This window comes from Leptonychotes weddellii, chromosome 9 (genome assembly GCF_054177405.1).
Source record: "Leptonychotes weddellii isolate Sample4059 chromosome 9, ASM5417740v2, whole genome shotgun sequence".
Taxonomy (NCBI): Eukaryota; Metazoa; Chordata; class Mammalia; order Carnivora; family Phocidae; genus Leptonychotes; species Leptonychotes weddellii.
In genome coordinates, this window is record NC_138377.1 from 11,352,125 (window position 1) to 11,366,525 (window position 14,401).

Below are 14,401 nucleotides of genomic sequence, written 5' to 3' on the forward strand. Positions count from 1 at the left end.
CCCCCAGCCCTTCCACCTCCCGAGCCCCCGCCCCCGTCCCACTGCAAGTCCCTCTCCCGGGCCTCCCTCCCCTCCCCGGCCTCCGCCGCACCTCGCCCCTCCCTCCCCTCCCCACCCCCCAGCCGCCCGGCCCCGGCCCCGGCCCCCGCCCGGCTGCCGCTCCGGCCCTGGCCGGCAGGGGCCGCTCCTCGCGGCGCCCGGGGCCCCGCCGCCGCCCGCCGCCGCCGCCGCCGCCCGCCTCCCCGCCCCTTCCCCAGCCGGCGCTCCCGTTACGCCGCGGAGCCGGGAGCCGGAGCCCGCGCCCGCGGCGGCAGCGGGAGGCGGCGGCGGGGGCGCCCGGGCGGCGGCGGCGGGGCCTGCGGGGCCTGCGGGCGGGCGGGCTGGGCCCGGCCAGGCCGCGATGGCGACCAGGAAGGCGGGCTCGCGCCTCGAGACGGAGATCGAGCGCTGCCGCTCCGAGTGCCAGTGGGAGCGGATCCCCGAGCTCGTCAAGCAGCTGTCGGCCAAGCTCATCGCCAACGGTAGGCGCCGGGCGCGCCGGCCTGGGCTGCGGGGCGGGGAGGTAGGGGGGCGCCGCGCTCTCCTCCGGGCCGGGCCAGGCCCCGGAGGCGCGGCGGGGCGCGGGCAGGGGCGCGGCGGGGATTCGCGGGCTCCGCGCCGGGGAGGTGCGTGGGGCCGGGGCCTGGGAGCCCCGGGGTCCCGGACGTCACGCGGTCGGGGCGTCCAGCGGGCCAGGGCCGTGCCCCGCGTCCCAGAGTTCCGGCGTGCGGGCGGGCTTCTGTAGGGTCAGCGCGTCCGGGGGCTCAAGGAGCCGGCTGCCCGAGCGGGGTCCCGGGGTCCCGGGCGGCCTTCGGGTCCTAAGAAGTTGGAGGCGATGGGGGAGGGCGCTCCCCCGGGCACGGCCGTGAAGTGTGCTGGGGATTACAGGGTGTGCGTATGCTGTTCCGGGGGGGGGGGGGTTGTCGAACAGAGACCCCTGGGAAATATGGTTTGTAAACACGTGACGTTCAAGGGGCTCCAGGGGGAAGCTCAGACTTGGGGTGTGTGTAGGGGGTGGTGGTGGAAGGCAGGTGAATGTGTGTCCTGGGGTTCAGAGAGTAGGATGTCAAAGCTGTGGACCTAGGGAGGTCGGGTTTGGGAATATAGGGGAAATAGAGTCAGGAGAGTCAGAGAGAGCATATGGTAGAGAGAGGTGGGAATGTAGTTGAAGAATGGGGTTGGGGGGCCTAGGGGCTTGGTGCCCAGAGGAGGAAGGGGTCTGAGTAGGAGTCTGGTGCTTGGAGTTAGTCTATGGCCCCGTTGACTGAATTGGTTCTTGTACCCAATCAAATCAAAATTGCATCCAAAATCCCATTTCAGAGCGCAGCTCCACGTGGCCTTATTTGTTTTGGAAGCAAGTATCCTTAATATTTGCTGGTCTTTTAGTACCCGCCAAAACTGCGGGCACCAATGGACTGGTGAGAGGGCAGAGGTTTTATATTATTTCATCCCTGGCAGCTTGAGGCTGGGTGAGCAAATGTTGGCTGAACAAATGAATGAAAGGATGAATGAATGAAAGACACTGCTCTAAGAAAGGACATCGGGCTATTTTCAACCTTTTAACCTCAAGCTACTCAGAAATGGAGAGGAATGTCAAGTGTCTTGGTCAAGAGTGGTTTATGATTGTGTCTTTTATGGTGTTAGTGCCTTGAAATAGGAACTTGGTTTTGCACACTCTCAACTATGGTACCTTGCTTTGGGCAGAGATTTCCCGGGGGGATGCAGGCGCCATGACTGTCCTGGGGCATGGAGGGAAGCATAGACCTACCTGGGCTCAGCTCAGTGGAAAATGTTGCCTCTCCTCTAAGTAAGCATTCGAGGAAAATGGTGTTCAGTCTCATGGGCCCCGATGGCAGCTTGACCTTGCCCTTCCTGGAAGGCTCACCAGCTTGTCCTCTTGCTTCTTCTCTCCTTACTTGCAGCATTTTCTCATTTCTTCTTGGCATTGGACAGTCCTGGGTCTACTTTGTCACTTCCCAGCTGTGTAGGCATAAAATACCTTTAGCACAGGTTGACGTTAGAGTTAAATGGGTTCATTTGTGAGCCTCCTGGTTCTTTCCTTCAGAGCCCACTTATTTTCTGCTTTATTTACTCATTCATTCAACCAATATCTGCATGCCTACCTGTTCCAGGAATAGAACAGAGGTAAGCAGCACTGACCAAGCTCCAACCCTCACGTACTGAACCTCTTCTGAGGAGACAGGCAATGGCAAATACAGAAATCAATAAATGGGATAGCTTCATAGTGAGAAGTGATTTGAAGAAAACAGACGAGGTAATGGGATTGAGAGTGATGAGTAGGGGAGGAGGGGTGACTCACACTGGGGTGGTCTCTGGAATAAGAGGGTAGATGGGCTTTTGGTGGCATAGGCCCATCTTACCTTCACAGCCCCACAAGACTCGGCTCCCTTCCCGGGGCCTGAGCCTGGGAGAGTGGGTTATGTGGGGCACAGTGGTCCATGGGTCCAGGTGCAGGTTTGGTTTTGGGAAATTCATGAGAGATAGATTCTGCCCTAGAACCCACATGGTTTGTAGCAGTCATTGATGGCAAAAGGTCACCTGGACTTGAAAAGGTCAAAGAGATTGCTCAGGAACACAACAAGATAAAGCAAAGAAAAAGACGAAACAAACCCAGAATTATTGGGGCTCTTCTTTGGGGTTCAGGGAAATGTTTGAAGGAGGGTCCTTCCCTTCCTTTGGCTGATGGGGGCTTCCTTGGGCTGATGGTAGGATTTCCTCCTGGCCTTGAGGGCACCAGCTCCCCCTAGACCCTTTTGGGTGAACTGGACCTCGAATTCTGGGCAGATTTGGCAAAATCCTTAAGCAAAAGCATTTGCTGCTTACAATCAGGAAAGCGGGTTGCTGTCATGTTTGTCATAATAAGACAGTTTGAAGGCAGCCACAGGCCGAAAAGAACACAGTGGTCTTTGGAACTGGGCAGACCGGTGCCTGAGCCTAACTCTATGTCCTTGGCCAAATCTCTTAACTAACCACTCAGAGCTTCAGTCTCCTCATCTTGGAATGGGGAGGAAAAGACTGAGTTTGCAGGGGTTGTTATGAGCATCACTAATGACTCCCAGGGCTCGTCAGTCTGACCCGTTAGTATGCAGCTCCTTCATTCATTCCGCAGATACCGAGTACTTGCTACAGGCTAGGCACTGTTGTAGGCACTGGGGATATACCACTGAACAAAACAGACAAAAATGACAAACGTCCCTGCCTTTATGAAGTCCACACTCCAGCGGGAAGGGGCAGGGGGACATAAATAAAAATCACTAAGTAAAATTTATAGGATGCCAGATGGTGGTAAGTAGTATCAGAAGGGAATCAAGAGGGGGAGAGGCAGCAGTGCTTTGGGAGTGGGCTGGGGGTGGGGGGGGGCACAAAAGTTACTAGTTTAATATGTGGCCAGGGAGGGCCTCATCGGGAAGGCAACATTTAAGATAGGCCCCGAGGCCGTGGAGGGGACGTCAAGGGTAGAGGCCTGATGAGGGCAGAGGGGTGGCAGGGCCAGATCACTTGGGACCTTGGAGGTCATGGTTAAGGCTTTGGCTTTTCTCTGAATGAGGTGGGAGCCCAGGGAGGGGTCTGAGCGGAGGAGTCACGCGTTCCCAGTGCTCCTGCTGGCAGAGGCCTCCCTGCTCAGCAGCATTTGCTTCTTCTGGGATGGGAGCATGGCAACCCCTCCCAGTAAGGGCTTGAAACAGTGGACACTTTCGGAGCGTGCTGCTCCAGCCTGAGTCCTTTGAGATAAATTAGTTTAAACAGTTTGGCCAAGAGGTGAATAAGGAAGAAAAGGGCAAATGCCAAGCTGAAAACAGACCTCGGAAATCCATTTTCTGCCTCATACTCCACTGTGAGTACCATTTTAATCACTCCCATCTCAAAAAAAAAAACAAAAAACAAACACAGCTCCCCACCCCCCCAAAATGTGTGGCAGCTACATGCCAGGCCCCTGTGAGTTCCGGCAAGACAGTGATCACGCAAGTTAAGAAGGGAGGGGTGAGGTGGGAGAAAATTTGACTCAAGTCTAGATTCTCGCTGCCTGAAGTGTGGTCAGTGAAGCAGCAGCTTGGGCATCACGTGGGAGCGTGTGAGGAATGCAGACTCTCGGGCCCCACCATGGGGTCAGCACCTGCATCTTAACCAGGCATCCGGCAGATTTGTGGGCACAGGGAATTCTGAGGTGCCCTGGCCTGGAACTGAGGTGGCAGCCTGAGGGGGTTGGGGATTAAGATGGAGAACAGCACATCAGCTCCCTGTTGGCTCACAAGTCAGTTCTGGCCCTAGGAGGGCAGTCCCAGCTGCCCTCTCTCCCCAGAGTGTCACCCTTTAGCCTCCCAATGGTGAGGTTCACTGCTGTGTGACAAAGTGCATGGCCTGGCACCTGGGCTTCAATCCACAATCTACCTGTAGCTGGGTGACCCTGAGCCAGTCAGTTAACCTCTCAGAGCCTGTATTCTTCATTGCTGTGATAGGGTTAATAATCGTCCTCCATTAAGGTGGCTGTGAGGAAGAAATGGGTTGATACATGCAAACCTTGCTACATGCAAAATGCTGGTATTGACTCCCTCCAGCTGACTCAGTGTAACCCTGGACAAGGCAGGCCACGTCCTGGATAACACCTGGCTGGGACGAAGGGTGGGAGCCCTAGAAATGACACACCTGAGCTTGTGCCTGGTCAAGACTCCCACGTTTTTCAATAGCAGAAACAGGAGCCTGCACCAGCCCCAACAGACAGCCACTCCCTTTCTGAGGCCGTGTCTGCTTCTCCTTCCTTTCCCTGTCTGTTAATCTTAGGTAAGCTCAGTTACTGAGCTTACTTAGAACAATTAGGCCCCAAATGGTGGTTTCTCCTTTAAGGGATTATCACCGTTCTGATTGGGTATGATTTTGAGACATGTTAATTACCTCTTGGTGATGGGCAGGTAGGGAAATGGTGCCTGAAACAAAGAATATTCTGGGGCAGAGTTTGGTTACAAAATGTATGCAGACCACTGAGTGGGAGTGAAGTTCTTGCATTTGCCACTAGCTGATATTCCCAGTGGCCTTGGTGCCTCCAGCCTGGTGGCATCCCCCTCTGGAAGTGGGCTGAGTTCCTGGACAGCTCCCTGGTCTGAGGCCTCTGGAGCCTTTCCTGCCCATTTAGGGGCTTCTTTGGAAACAAGGCTGATGTTTACCAGAGAGTTGGCTGTGGGGTAGGAAAGTTGCACTGTTGTTTAGAATGGCTTCTTTGGACGTTCCCAGGGTGCTGCAGACTCCTGGGAGTCAGACTCTCCCCAGACAGTGGGGAAGGACACTGAGACCTTGATGACACTCCACCCTAGCCTTCCCAGGGCAGCCGTCCTGTTTTCAAATACTCTGTCTTGTTGTCCTCTGAAGGACACACCTTTGTGGCAGACCATATGTCCTGATTTTTGGATTCAAAAGAGTCACTTATTTGACAATAACATATTGATAGCTCTTGACCTAAGCACTGGGGCTCATGGTCACTGTAGTCAGGACGGAAGGACCACAACCTTGTGGCTGCATACAGTGGGGCCAGGACTGCGCAGCTTTTCTCTGGCCGCCTGCCTGGAGGGATGTCAGGTTCTGAGGATTCCTGACATTGATCTGCTCGGTAAGCGAGCCTGTCCAGTGTGGCCTCCCATTACCTGGGCTTCCCCATCCCTGCCCCCACCCTGCCCCCACTGGCTGCTTTGGCCTCTTGGACCCTCTCACTCACCTTGCTCATTGTCTTTCCACCTGTGCTCATGTCATTTGCTCTGAAGTCCTCTCTGTAGGCCAGAAGCCTACCCGTCTGTCAAGGTCTGGTTCAAGTTCCTCCCAGCTGTCCTTCCTTCACAAAAAAGGATGTTTGCCTCAGACAAACAACCATACAGTGTTAGAACCAGATGGGCCCTGAGAGATCACCTTGTATGGCAGTTTCCAAACTGTGTTGTTGAGGAACCCCTCTGGGAACATGCTTTAGGGGCCTGGTGGCTGGGTGGGCAGGCCTCACTCCCTGGAGCAGTGATACTTTTGCCTAAGGTTTCCTTTGAAGGAAGGCCTAATACGCTTTTAAAAACACATTTTTTAAATAAATTAAATAAATAATAAATAATATAAATAATAATAAATAATAATAAATTAAATTCTTTAAATTTTTAAAGCCACTGATCTGGTTGTAGGCTTCCCATTTTACAGATGAAAAAAATAGGCTCATGGAAGTGTCTTCCTTAAAGCCACCAGCTGGCGGGTGGCAGAAGCAGGCAGGGTGGGTCCGAGCTCTGGCCTGTGAGAGCAGTCGCTTAGTTCCAAGTGAGCTTCCGCGGCTTCCTAACTAAGAGTTCCTTCACCTGGTGAAGCCCCGTGTGTAAAGTGGTGATATGCATCCAGAATCCCTCTTCTGAAACTCTTGCCAGCTGTGTTTCTGAGTGCAGAATTTTCCAGAATATGGTACCTATCCTGGCCAATACGTGACAGTCTCAGTGGCTCCAGGAGCAGCACTTCAGAATGAAACATGTCACTATTTCTGCACCAAAACATGCAAACAGTCCTTGCGAAGGGATAGATAGATTAAAAAATAGCCTCGTGTTGGTTCAGTTGAGGTTTTGTTGCCCAATAAGTTAACAAAAACAAAACCAGCTTTTGGTTTTTAGAGAGTTTAGATTTGGGAAATTATGGATAAGGGATTATGAACGTGTAGTCATAGTGCTAAACTCATACGGCAGTTGTAAGGACTGGAGGTGAAAGCGAGAAACAAAAAACCGCACCTAACAGTCCTCAGCTTGGTGCCTGCACAGAGTAAGCCCTCAGGAGGTATGTGCTGCTGGGTCATGGCGGTGGGTTTATCATCTCCCGGTTCAGGGCTGTTTCTCCTCCCCCACGTGGTCTGTCGTGGCTCGTGCCTTGTCTCCTTGCCCAGGTGGCCAGCTTCTAGAGGCTCTGCTCGGGGGAGCGTTAGGCTCCTAGTGTGTACTTGCTGTGCTGTGTTGAACCGGCCCCAGACTTTCACGAGGGGAGGCCTCTGAGCAACTGGAAGCGGCCTAAGGAAGTAGGGGCCGGCGCCTTCGGAAGTGGAAGCGAAGGCCACAGGGCAAGCGATGACTCCGGCCCGGGCCAGGGCTGTTCACCTGCGGGGCTGGCGGTGTCACGTGACTTGGGGCCGGCCAGAGGCTCCCCGGTTGTCAACCCAGCATGCTCCACCTGAGCTCCTTTTCCTCCTTCCTGACTGAGCCCCAGTTTTGTCCCAACTGTCAGCCCCTCCATGTGCCATGTGCTTCACTGGAGGGGTGGGCCCTGATGGGGCCACTCCCTGCCTGTGATTGGTTGAGGCGTGAGCATGTGACTTAGTTCTAGCCAATGAGACATCAGGAGCATTAGCTGTGTGGGGGGGGCTTCTGGAAAAGATTTCCTCTTGCTCAGGAGTGACGTAGATGCTTTCGAGGTGACGGGAGTGGTCTTCTCCCCCTGGAAATCGTCGCTCGCGCTTCCGAGGCTCGGAGCTGCAGCCATCTGGTGGCCTTGAGGCTGACCCTCAGAGGGCGGCCGCGCAGAGACACAAAGAAGGATGTGGCTCCACGCCTGCGGTGGCCCTTGTCTCGGTGTCATTTATGTGGAGTAGTAAATGCCTTCTTGTTGAAGCCGCACTGAATTGGGTGTGCGGTGGTTCCGTGCTGCTGCAGGCATTCCCTCTGGTGCACCCCCTCGCTTACTCGGAGCACCCCCAGCTGCCCCGCCAGCTTTGTACCGGGTGCACCATCAGAAATGGCCTTCGCCCCTGGTTCACACCGACCTCACTTGGGTAGATTCCTGCCCCTCTGGGTGACTTCATGCGTGGCAGGTGGCGGAGGGTTGCGGGCCTTTCTGTGAAAGCTGGTGTTTCCCATCTGAGCAGCCAAGAAAAGGGAAGAGGTTTTCTGAGATCTCTCAAAACCATCCCCATCAGCTACCAAGACAAGAAGGAGCAGAGTTTGGCAGATGGGTGGGAGGAGTGCCACATACCATATAAAGGGCAGCCACAAGCCACAGGAAACCTAACAGTGTGGCTGCAGCCCCTGTTTGTCTGCCCGTGTCCGTCAGGGGTGGTGGAGGGATGGAAGTGCCAGAGCGAGGCAGAACAGATGTTTTTTGGTCCTTTCAGAGGCCTGCCAGACCTGGAATCAGAATCTCCCTGCATTTGCCCTCCAAGTGACCTTGGGCACCTCACTTGATTCTCTGAAACCTTAGTTTTCCGGACTTCACGGGTGTTGAAACAGTGCTAGTAGGGAATGAACAAGCCTTGCTTGAGCTTTTGCTGTGTGCCATGTTCTGGGCATGAACTTTTACACAGATCCCAGTTAATCATCACAACAACCGCACAAGGAATGGGGTTGAGGGTCATAATTCTTATTCAGGGGTAAGTAGACTGTGGTTGGGAGATGTTCATTGAGCTGGATTTTAACCCACTTGTAACTCTAGTTCCATTATTCTTTACACCAACGAATGGTTTTCTAAGCTCGTCAGATCAAGGAATCACCAAGTTGACTTGTGGGGCCCCATTCCTAGGGATTCTGATGCAGCAGGTCTGGGGCAGGGCCTGAGCTCCTACAGGCTTAACAAAGCTCCCATGTGATGCCAATCCTGCCTGTCCGTGGATCCGCTCTGAGTAGCACTGAACTAAGGGAGCCTGGACATTATGGATTCCCAGACCACTCCTATGGGGTAGTGATTTCCCTGGTCCAAGATGGGGGCTGGAAATCTGCATTTTATTTTATTTATTTATTTATTTTTTTAAAGATTTTATTTATTTATTTGACAGAGAGACACAGCGAAAGAGGGAATACAAGCAGGGGGAATGGGAGAGGGAGAAGCAGGCTTCCCGCGGAACAGGGAGCCCGATGCGGGGCTCGATCCCAGGACCCTGGGATCATGACCTGAGCCAAAGGCAGACGCTTAACGACTGAGCCACCCAGGCGCCCCCTGGAAATCTGCATTTTAAAATAGAGCCTTAGGTGAGTTTTATGGTCTGGCAGGTCTGAAGCTGTTGCCTTCAACTATAATCTTGAGCATTTAATGTGTACCTCCTATGTATGGGGCCTGTACCAGAAGAAAAAGACTGAGTGGGTCACCAGCCACAAGAAGCTTACAGCTCAGAGCAGTCACACGGTCACACAGTCTCTGGGCCGCTGAGTCACCTGGGGGCTGGTTAGCAGCTCAGATTCCCGGGCTGGTTAGCAGCTCAGAATCCCAGGCTGGGCCCGAGTCCTGCTTTAGGAGGTCTTAGTGGGGTCGGGGTTCAGGAAGCAGGGTTGTTAATTAGCATAGGTGGTTTGTAGCACAGGAAGTTCCAGGACCAGATTTTAGACACGATTGTCCAAGTGGTGGGACAGAGTGTCACCCCGTAGCTTGAGCGGAACAATGACAGCGTTACTTACAAGGCTCCAGGGTGCTGCTGGGTTACTGGGGCCTGAGGGCAGGGAGTGCTTAGGTGGCAGTGGGTAAGGCCTGGCAGAGCGCCAGGAGGAGGATCTTGGGCAGAGCTGTGGCTTTGTCCCAGTTGGCCTGAGACTTTCTTGGTTTGAAGCGCTGAAAATCCCGTGTCCCGGGAACTCCCTCAGCCCTGGGCAAGCAGGACGGTTGTTTACTCTGTTGGGCAGATGGAAGTATTTTCGCAACGAGGAAAGGAACCTGGTGCGGAGAAAGCAGTGGGCTCTGTCCTGTGAGATGTGGGATTAGATCCCGGGTCTGGCACTTAACTGCTTGTCTGGCCGTGGGTGCGTTACTCAGCTTCCCTGAGCTTCCCTCTTTAGCTCCAAGGTTGTTCTGAGGAGTCCGAGGGGTAATGCAGTTGGTTTGAGGCACGAGCGGTCATCTCAGGCAGCCTGCCCGAGTCAGGAGTACTGTGTGTGGAAGGAGGGGAGGAAGGTCCGGATGCTCAGCCCTTGGCAGGGGGGAGGAAGCAGGCAGGGGTAACGGTAACAGCAATGATAGCAGCCATGCAGTGGGGGTTGGGGTGGGCTCCCGTGGTATTGAATTGTGACAGAGGCCCAAAGCTGATGGCAGTCGCCGTTAGCCGGGTCCCAGAACTAGTCCGTGCAGACCTAGGGCCTCAGCTCAGTCCTCCTCCTGCAGCCGTTCATTCTGCACTTTAGTGTGGGGGTGCTGTGAGGTGTACTGGGGACACAACCATGAATGTGACTGCTGGGCCGTCGGCCCCATGAGGGCAGGGCTTTTTTGCTCTTTTGTCCATTGCTGTATCTCCAGCACTAATAACCTGTCTGACATACAGCAGGTGCTCAGTTAATTGTTCAAAGAACAACTTGGCTGTTGCCCTTGAGGAGTTAACTTGGATTCGTTTGCTCATCAAACACCTACTGACCACGTACTGGGCGCCAGTCCTGCCTGACGACCTGGAGTATGGTGACCACTGAGACCATGCTTATGCTCGAGTCTAGTACGTGGAGACCCGGCATGTATGTGCTTGGGGCTGGGAATGGTAGAGGACGAGGGCGGTGGAGGTCCGTGGGAGGGAATGTCCGCCTGAGACACCGAGACTTCTGGTGCTGTCCCTCCGGTGACTGGATGGCCCTGCCCGCCTGGGGCTCTGGGTGAGTTCTGGCTGCTGGATTGCTGTTCAGGCTGACTGGATGTCCATGACCTTCTCTTCCTGTGTCTCTTGTACAACTGAAGGGTCCATGCTTGCCGAGTGGCCCTTCCCAGGGAGGGGTTCTGGGTCTCTCTGCTGCCTCTCCCTCTCCCTCCAGTCTCCTCACTTTGGGCTGGCTCAGCCCCTTGGCGGTGAGGCCTGCCTCCCTTGACTAACTGCCTTTTCTGGCCCTTGCAGCTTCAAAGTCTGATGAGAAGCAGCTTTTTATTCTCAAGTAAGAAGTGTTGAGTTGATGAGGTGATACTGCTGGGCATGCCAAGCGCGGGGACCTGCAGTAAATGTTTTTCCTTTCTCTGGCCCACCAGGCCAAGGGAGTCAGCTCTCCACTGAGTCCTGGGCTAGCGGCCTGGGAACGTGGGTCCCTCAGGCCCTCTGCAGCTGCCCCAAGGCCTGTGGTAGCCTCCTTCCTGCCTCTGCCCGACCCCACCCACCAGCTGTGCCATCTCCCTTCTGCCTAGATGCTCACTTGGAGAAATCCTACCTCACTTGGACAAATTCCTGAGGCCCAGCCAGCTCAGACCTCACTTACTTACTTCTGACAGTCTTCTGAGTGTGCCTGATGGTCTTTCCACCCCACCATGCCAGGACTCCGTGGCCCCTGGCTCCCTCTAGACCATGGTCTTTGAGGGCAGGGCGTGAATTAGGGCTTTGAATCTTCAAGAGATGCTTGCTGACTCTGTGTGAGTGTGCATTTAACTTCTCTGTGTGGAGCTGGCTTCCTGAGAGAGCCACTTCCAAGCCTTCTGGGCTGGCCTGATAACATCCCCCTGCCCTGCCAGAGTCATTTCCTGCCCTGCTGAGCCCTAGGGACAGGCCAGACCAACTCCAAGATGACTTTCAAGTTACCTGCTCTCTTATTAAACGAGGTTTTTCGAGGGGAAGTGTGTGTGTGTGTGTGTGTGTGTGTGTGTGCGTGCCTCTGCACGTGTGCGCGTTAAACCAGTATGCTTGTCTGTTCTCCCAGCGCAGTGGAAATAGTGTCTTCTGTTCCCACGTTTTACTCTCTCATCCTGTCCTTCCAGCCTCTGCATTGTGTGTGAACACGGGGAGGAGGCTTTGGCACGAAGCCTGGACTCCCAACTACCAAGATTTTCCCAGAATATCGTTTCTGCCAATTTCTTTGAGTTCCTTAATCTTTGACTTTTGGCATCTTTGCCTTTCAGTCAAGATCCAAATAGCAGGTCCTCGGAACTGGGTCATAATTTGAGCAAAGATAGTGGAGGAGGGACAACGGGGCCCGGAGGTAGACATGCGAAGGCCTGGGTCTTGGTCAACAGTCATACCCCCCCTCCGTACCAGGCACCCCGGGAGGGCGGGTAGCTGAGTCGCCAGAGACTAAGGTACTTGAGTAGGTCCTGTCCACGAAAGGGAGACCCATGGATTGATCCACTCATTTCAGAAATATTTAGAGAACACCTACCACGTGCTGAGTCCTGGAGATGGGGCATGAATGTGAGAGGGACAGGGTGGAGGTCAGAGCCCAGGGAGTAAGGTACAAGGATTTTGGCTCTCCCTTTGGGTGAGAGGGGAGCCACGGGAGGGCTTTGAGAAGTGGGGTGGCATGACCTTGCCTTCTCCAGCCAGCTGCTTGACAGTGGCCCTACCCAGGTGAAGCCCAGCTCTCTGCCTGCTCGTACGTGCCGCTGAGCAGCTACACGTCGTGGGAGGAAGCCCCTCAGCCTCACTTGTCATCTGCACTTGATGACCAGTGACCTCAGAGGCCCTGCCACGCTTCTGGCACGTTCGTAGCCCTGCTTTCACACACTCTTTCCCCTTCTCAGGCCTTTTATCGGAATGCCATCCTGTCACTCCTAGCTCATGACCTGGTATGAACTTCACTGAGGACATAGGAGCAGTTAGGAAAGCCCCTCGTTTCCCACCACTGAGTCAGCCTTCTCCCCCTCCTGTCACTGTGTGGAGGCTCCAGCTCCTTTCCAAGGCCTGCAGCCCCTGCACCTTTGCTCAGAATCCCTCTGTTCGCGCCTCCTCAGGACTTCACAGCTGCTGACATTTCTCCTCTCTTCTGGATCAGTTCTCTGTCTCTGTCTTCTTTCCCGGGTCATTCCCTCGAGGATTCACAGACACCCTAGACTCTCCTGTAAAAACCTTCCCTAAGCCCACATCTCTGTGACTTACTGCCCGACTCTCTGCTCCGTCTCAGCAAAGCCTCTTCAAAGAACCACTCTCTCCTCAGCCTGCTCCTTTGAGCTTGTACCCCCCACCCTGCACACCCCGAGACCTCCCATGTCAGGGTCACCCTCTGATGTGGCCTCCCTGTTGCCAAATCTAATGGTTATGTTTGTGTTCTTATCTTCCTCCATATTCCAGCTGCCTTTAACCCACTTGGCCACTCCTTCTTTCTTCCTTTTTTTTTTTTTTTAAAGATTTTATTTATTGATTTGACAGAGAGAGACACAGCGAGAGAGGGAACACAAGCAGGGGGAGTGGGAGAGGGAGAAGCAGGCTTCCTGCCGAGCAGGGAGCCCGACGCGGGGCTCGATCCCAGGACCATAGTAGGATCATCACCTGAGCCGAAGGCAGATGCTTAACGACTGAGCCACCAGGTGCCCCCAGTCCTTCTTTCTGGAAACTTCAAATCCGTTTCTGTAACAAACACAGTCCTGGTTTCTTCTTCTTTTTTTTTTTTTTTTTTAATTTTTATTTATTTGACAGAGAGACAGCGAGAGAGGCAACACAAGCAGGGGGAGAGGGAGAGGGAGAAGCAGGCTTCCCATGGAGCAGGGAGCCCGATGCGGGGCTCAATCCCAGGACCTGGGATCATGGCCTGAGCCGAAGGCAGACGCTTAATGACTGAGCCACCCAGGGGCCCCGGTCCTGGTTTCTTTAACTGGGTCCTTCCATTCACTCTCCTCCAGCTTTGACACCAACCTCCATCCACTGACTTGATTTCTCTACTTGAGTATCAAATGTTATTTAAGTTAGAACAGAACTCTTGGTTTTATTTCTGCTCACCTCAGTAAATGGCAAGATGGTACCATTTTCCAGTCCAGTGTGCAGTCTCAAAGCTAAAAGTAAAGAATTTCTTTTAATTCCTCTCCATTCCCATCACTGCTGTCACTAATGGCTTAAAATAATGCAGATGTGTTCTCTGGCAGTTCTGGAGGTCAGAAGTTGGACATGGGTCTCATTCAGCTAAACTCAGGTGTCCGCAGGGCTGTCTTCCTTCTGGAGGCTCTGGGGAAGAATCCATGCCCTTGTCTTTCCCGGTCTCCACGGCTGCCCACGTTCCTTGGCTCTCGGCCCCTCCTCCATCTCTAGAGCCTGCAGTTTAGCTCCCTCTGTGACTATACCTGCTTCTGCCACCACGTCTCCTCTGACTCTGACCCGCCTACTTCCCCCTCCCATGACCCGGCGTGCCCACCCACATAATCTAGGATAATCCCGTCTTAAGGTCCGCAACTTAATCACACCCCCAAAGTCCCTTTTGCCATGTAAGGTGACATATTCACAGGTTCCAGCAACTAGGACACAGTCATCTCTGGGGTGTGGGGGGTATTATTCGGTCTGCCACACCTCCAGTCCAACCCATATCTTACCTCCAAATTGTGTATATCTTACCTCCAAATTGTATATCTTACCTCCAAATTGTGTCCTCCCTCCGCTTGTCTCTCCCTTTCTGCACTCTTTCTCACCTCTGCCCCCTTGTCCCAGCGTCTGTCACCCCCCCGCCAGACTCCCGCAGTGACCTTCTGACCGTCCCTTCCATCTCCT

At 54.2% G+C, this 14,401-nt stretch overlaps 1 protein-coding gene across 1 annotated transcript in view; it reads left to right on the forward strand.

Annotated features, from left to right (window-relative positions):
• Nucleotides 1–309: 309 nt before the first annotated feature.
• The window catches only part of TTC7B (tetratricopeptide repeat domain 7B), a 219,442-nt gene continuing 205,350 nt past the window's right edge, over nucleotides 310–14,401 (forward strand). Inside the window, exon 1 of the mRNA XM_081829739.1 lies at nucleotides 310–521. Within this exon, the coding sequence (XP_081685865.1) occupies nucleotides 401–521 (121 nt within the window). The 5' untranslated portion in view covers nucleotides 310–400. The remainder of the gene's footprint in view (nucleotides 522–14,401) is intronic.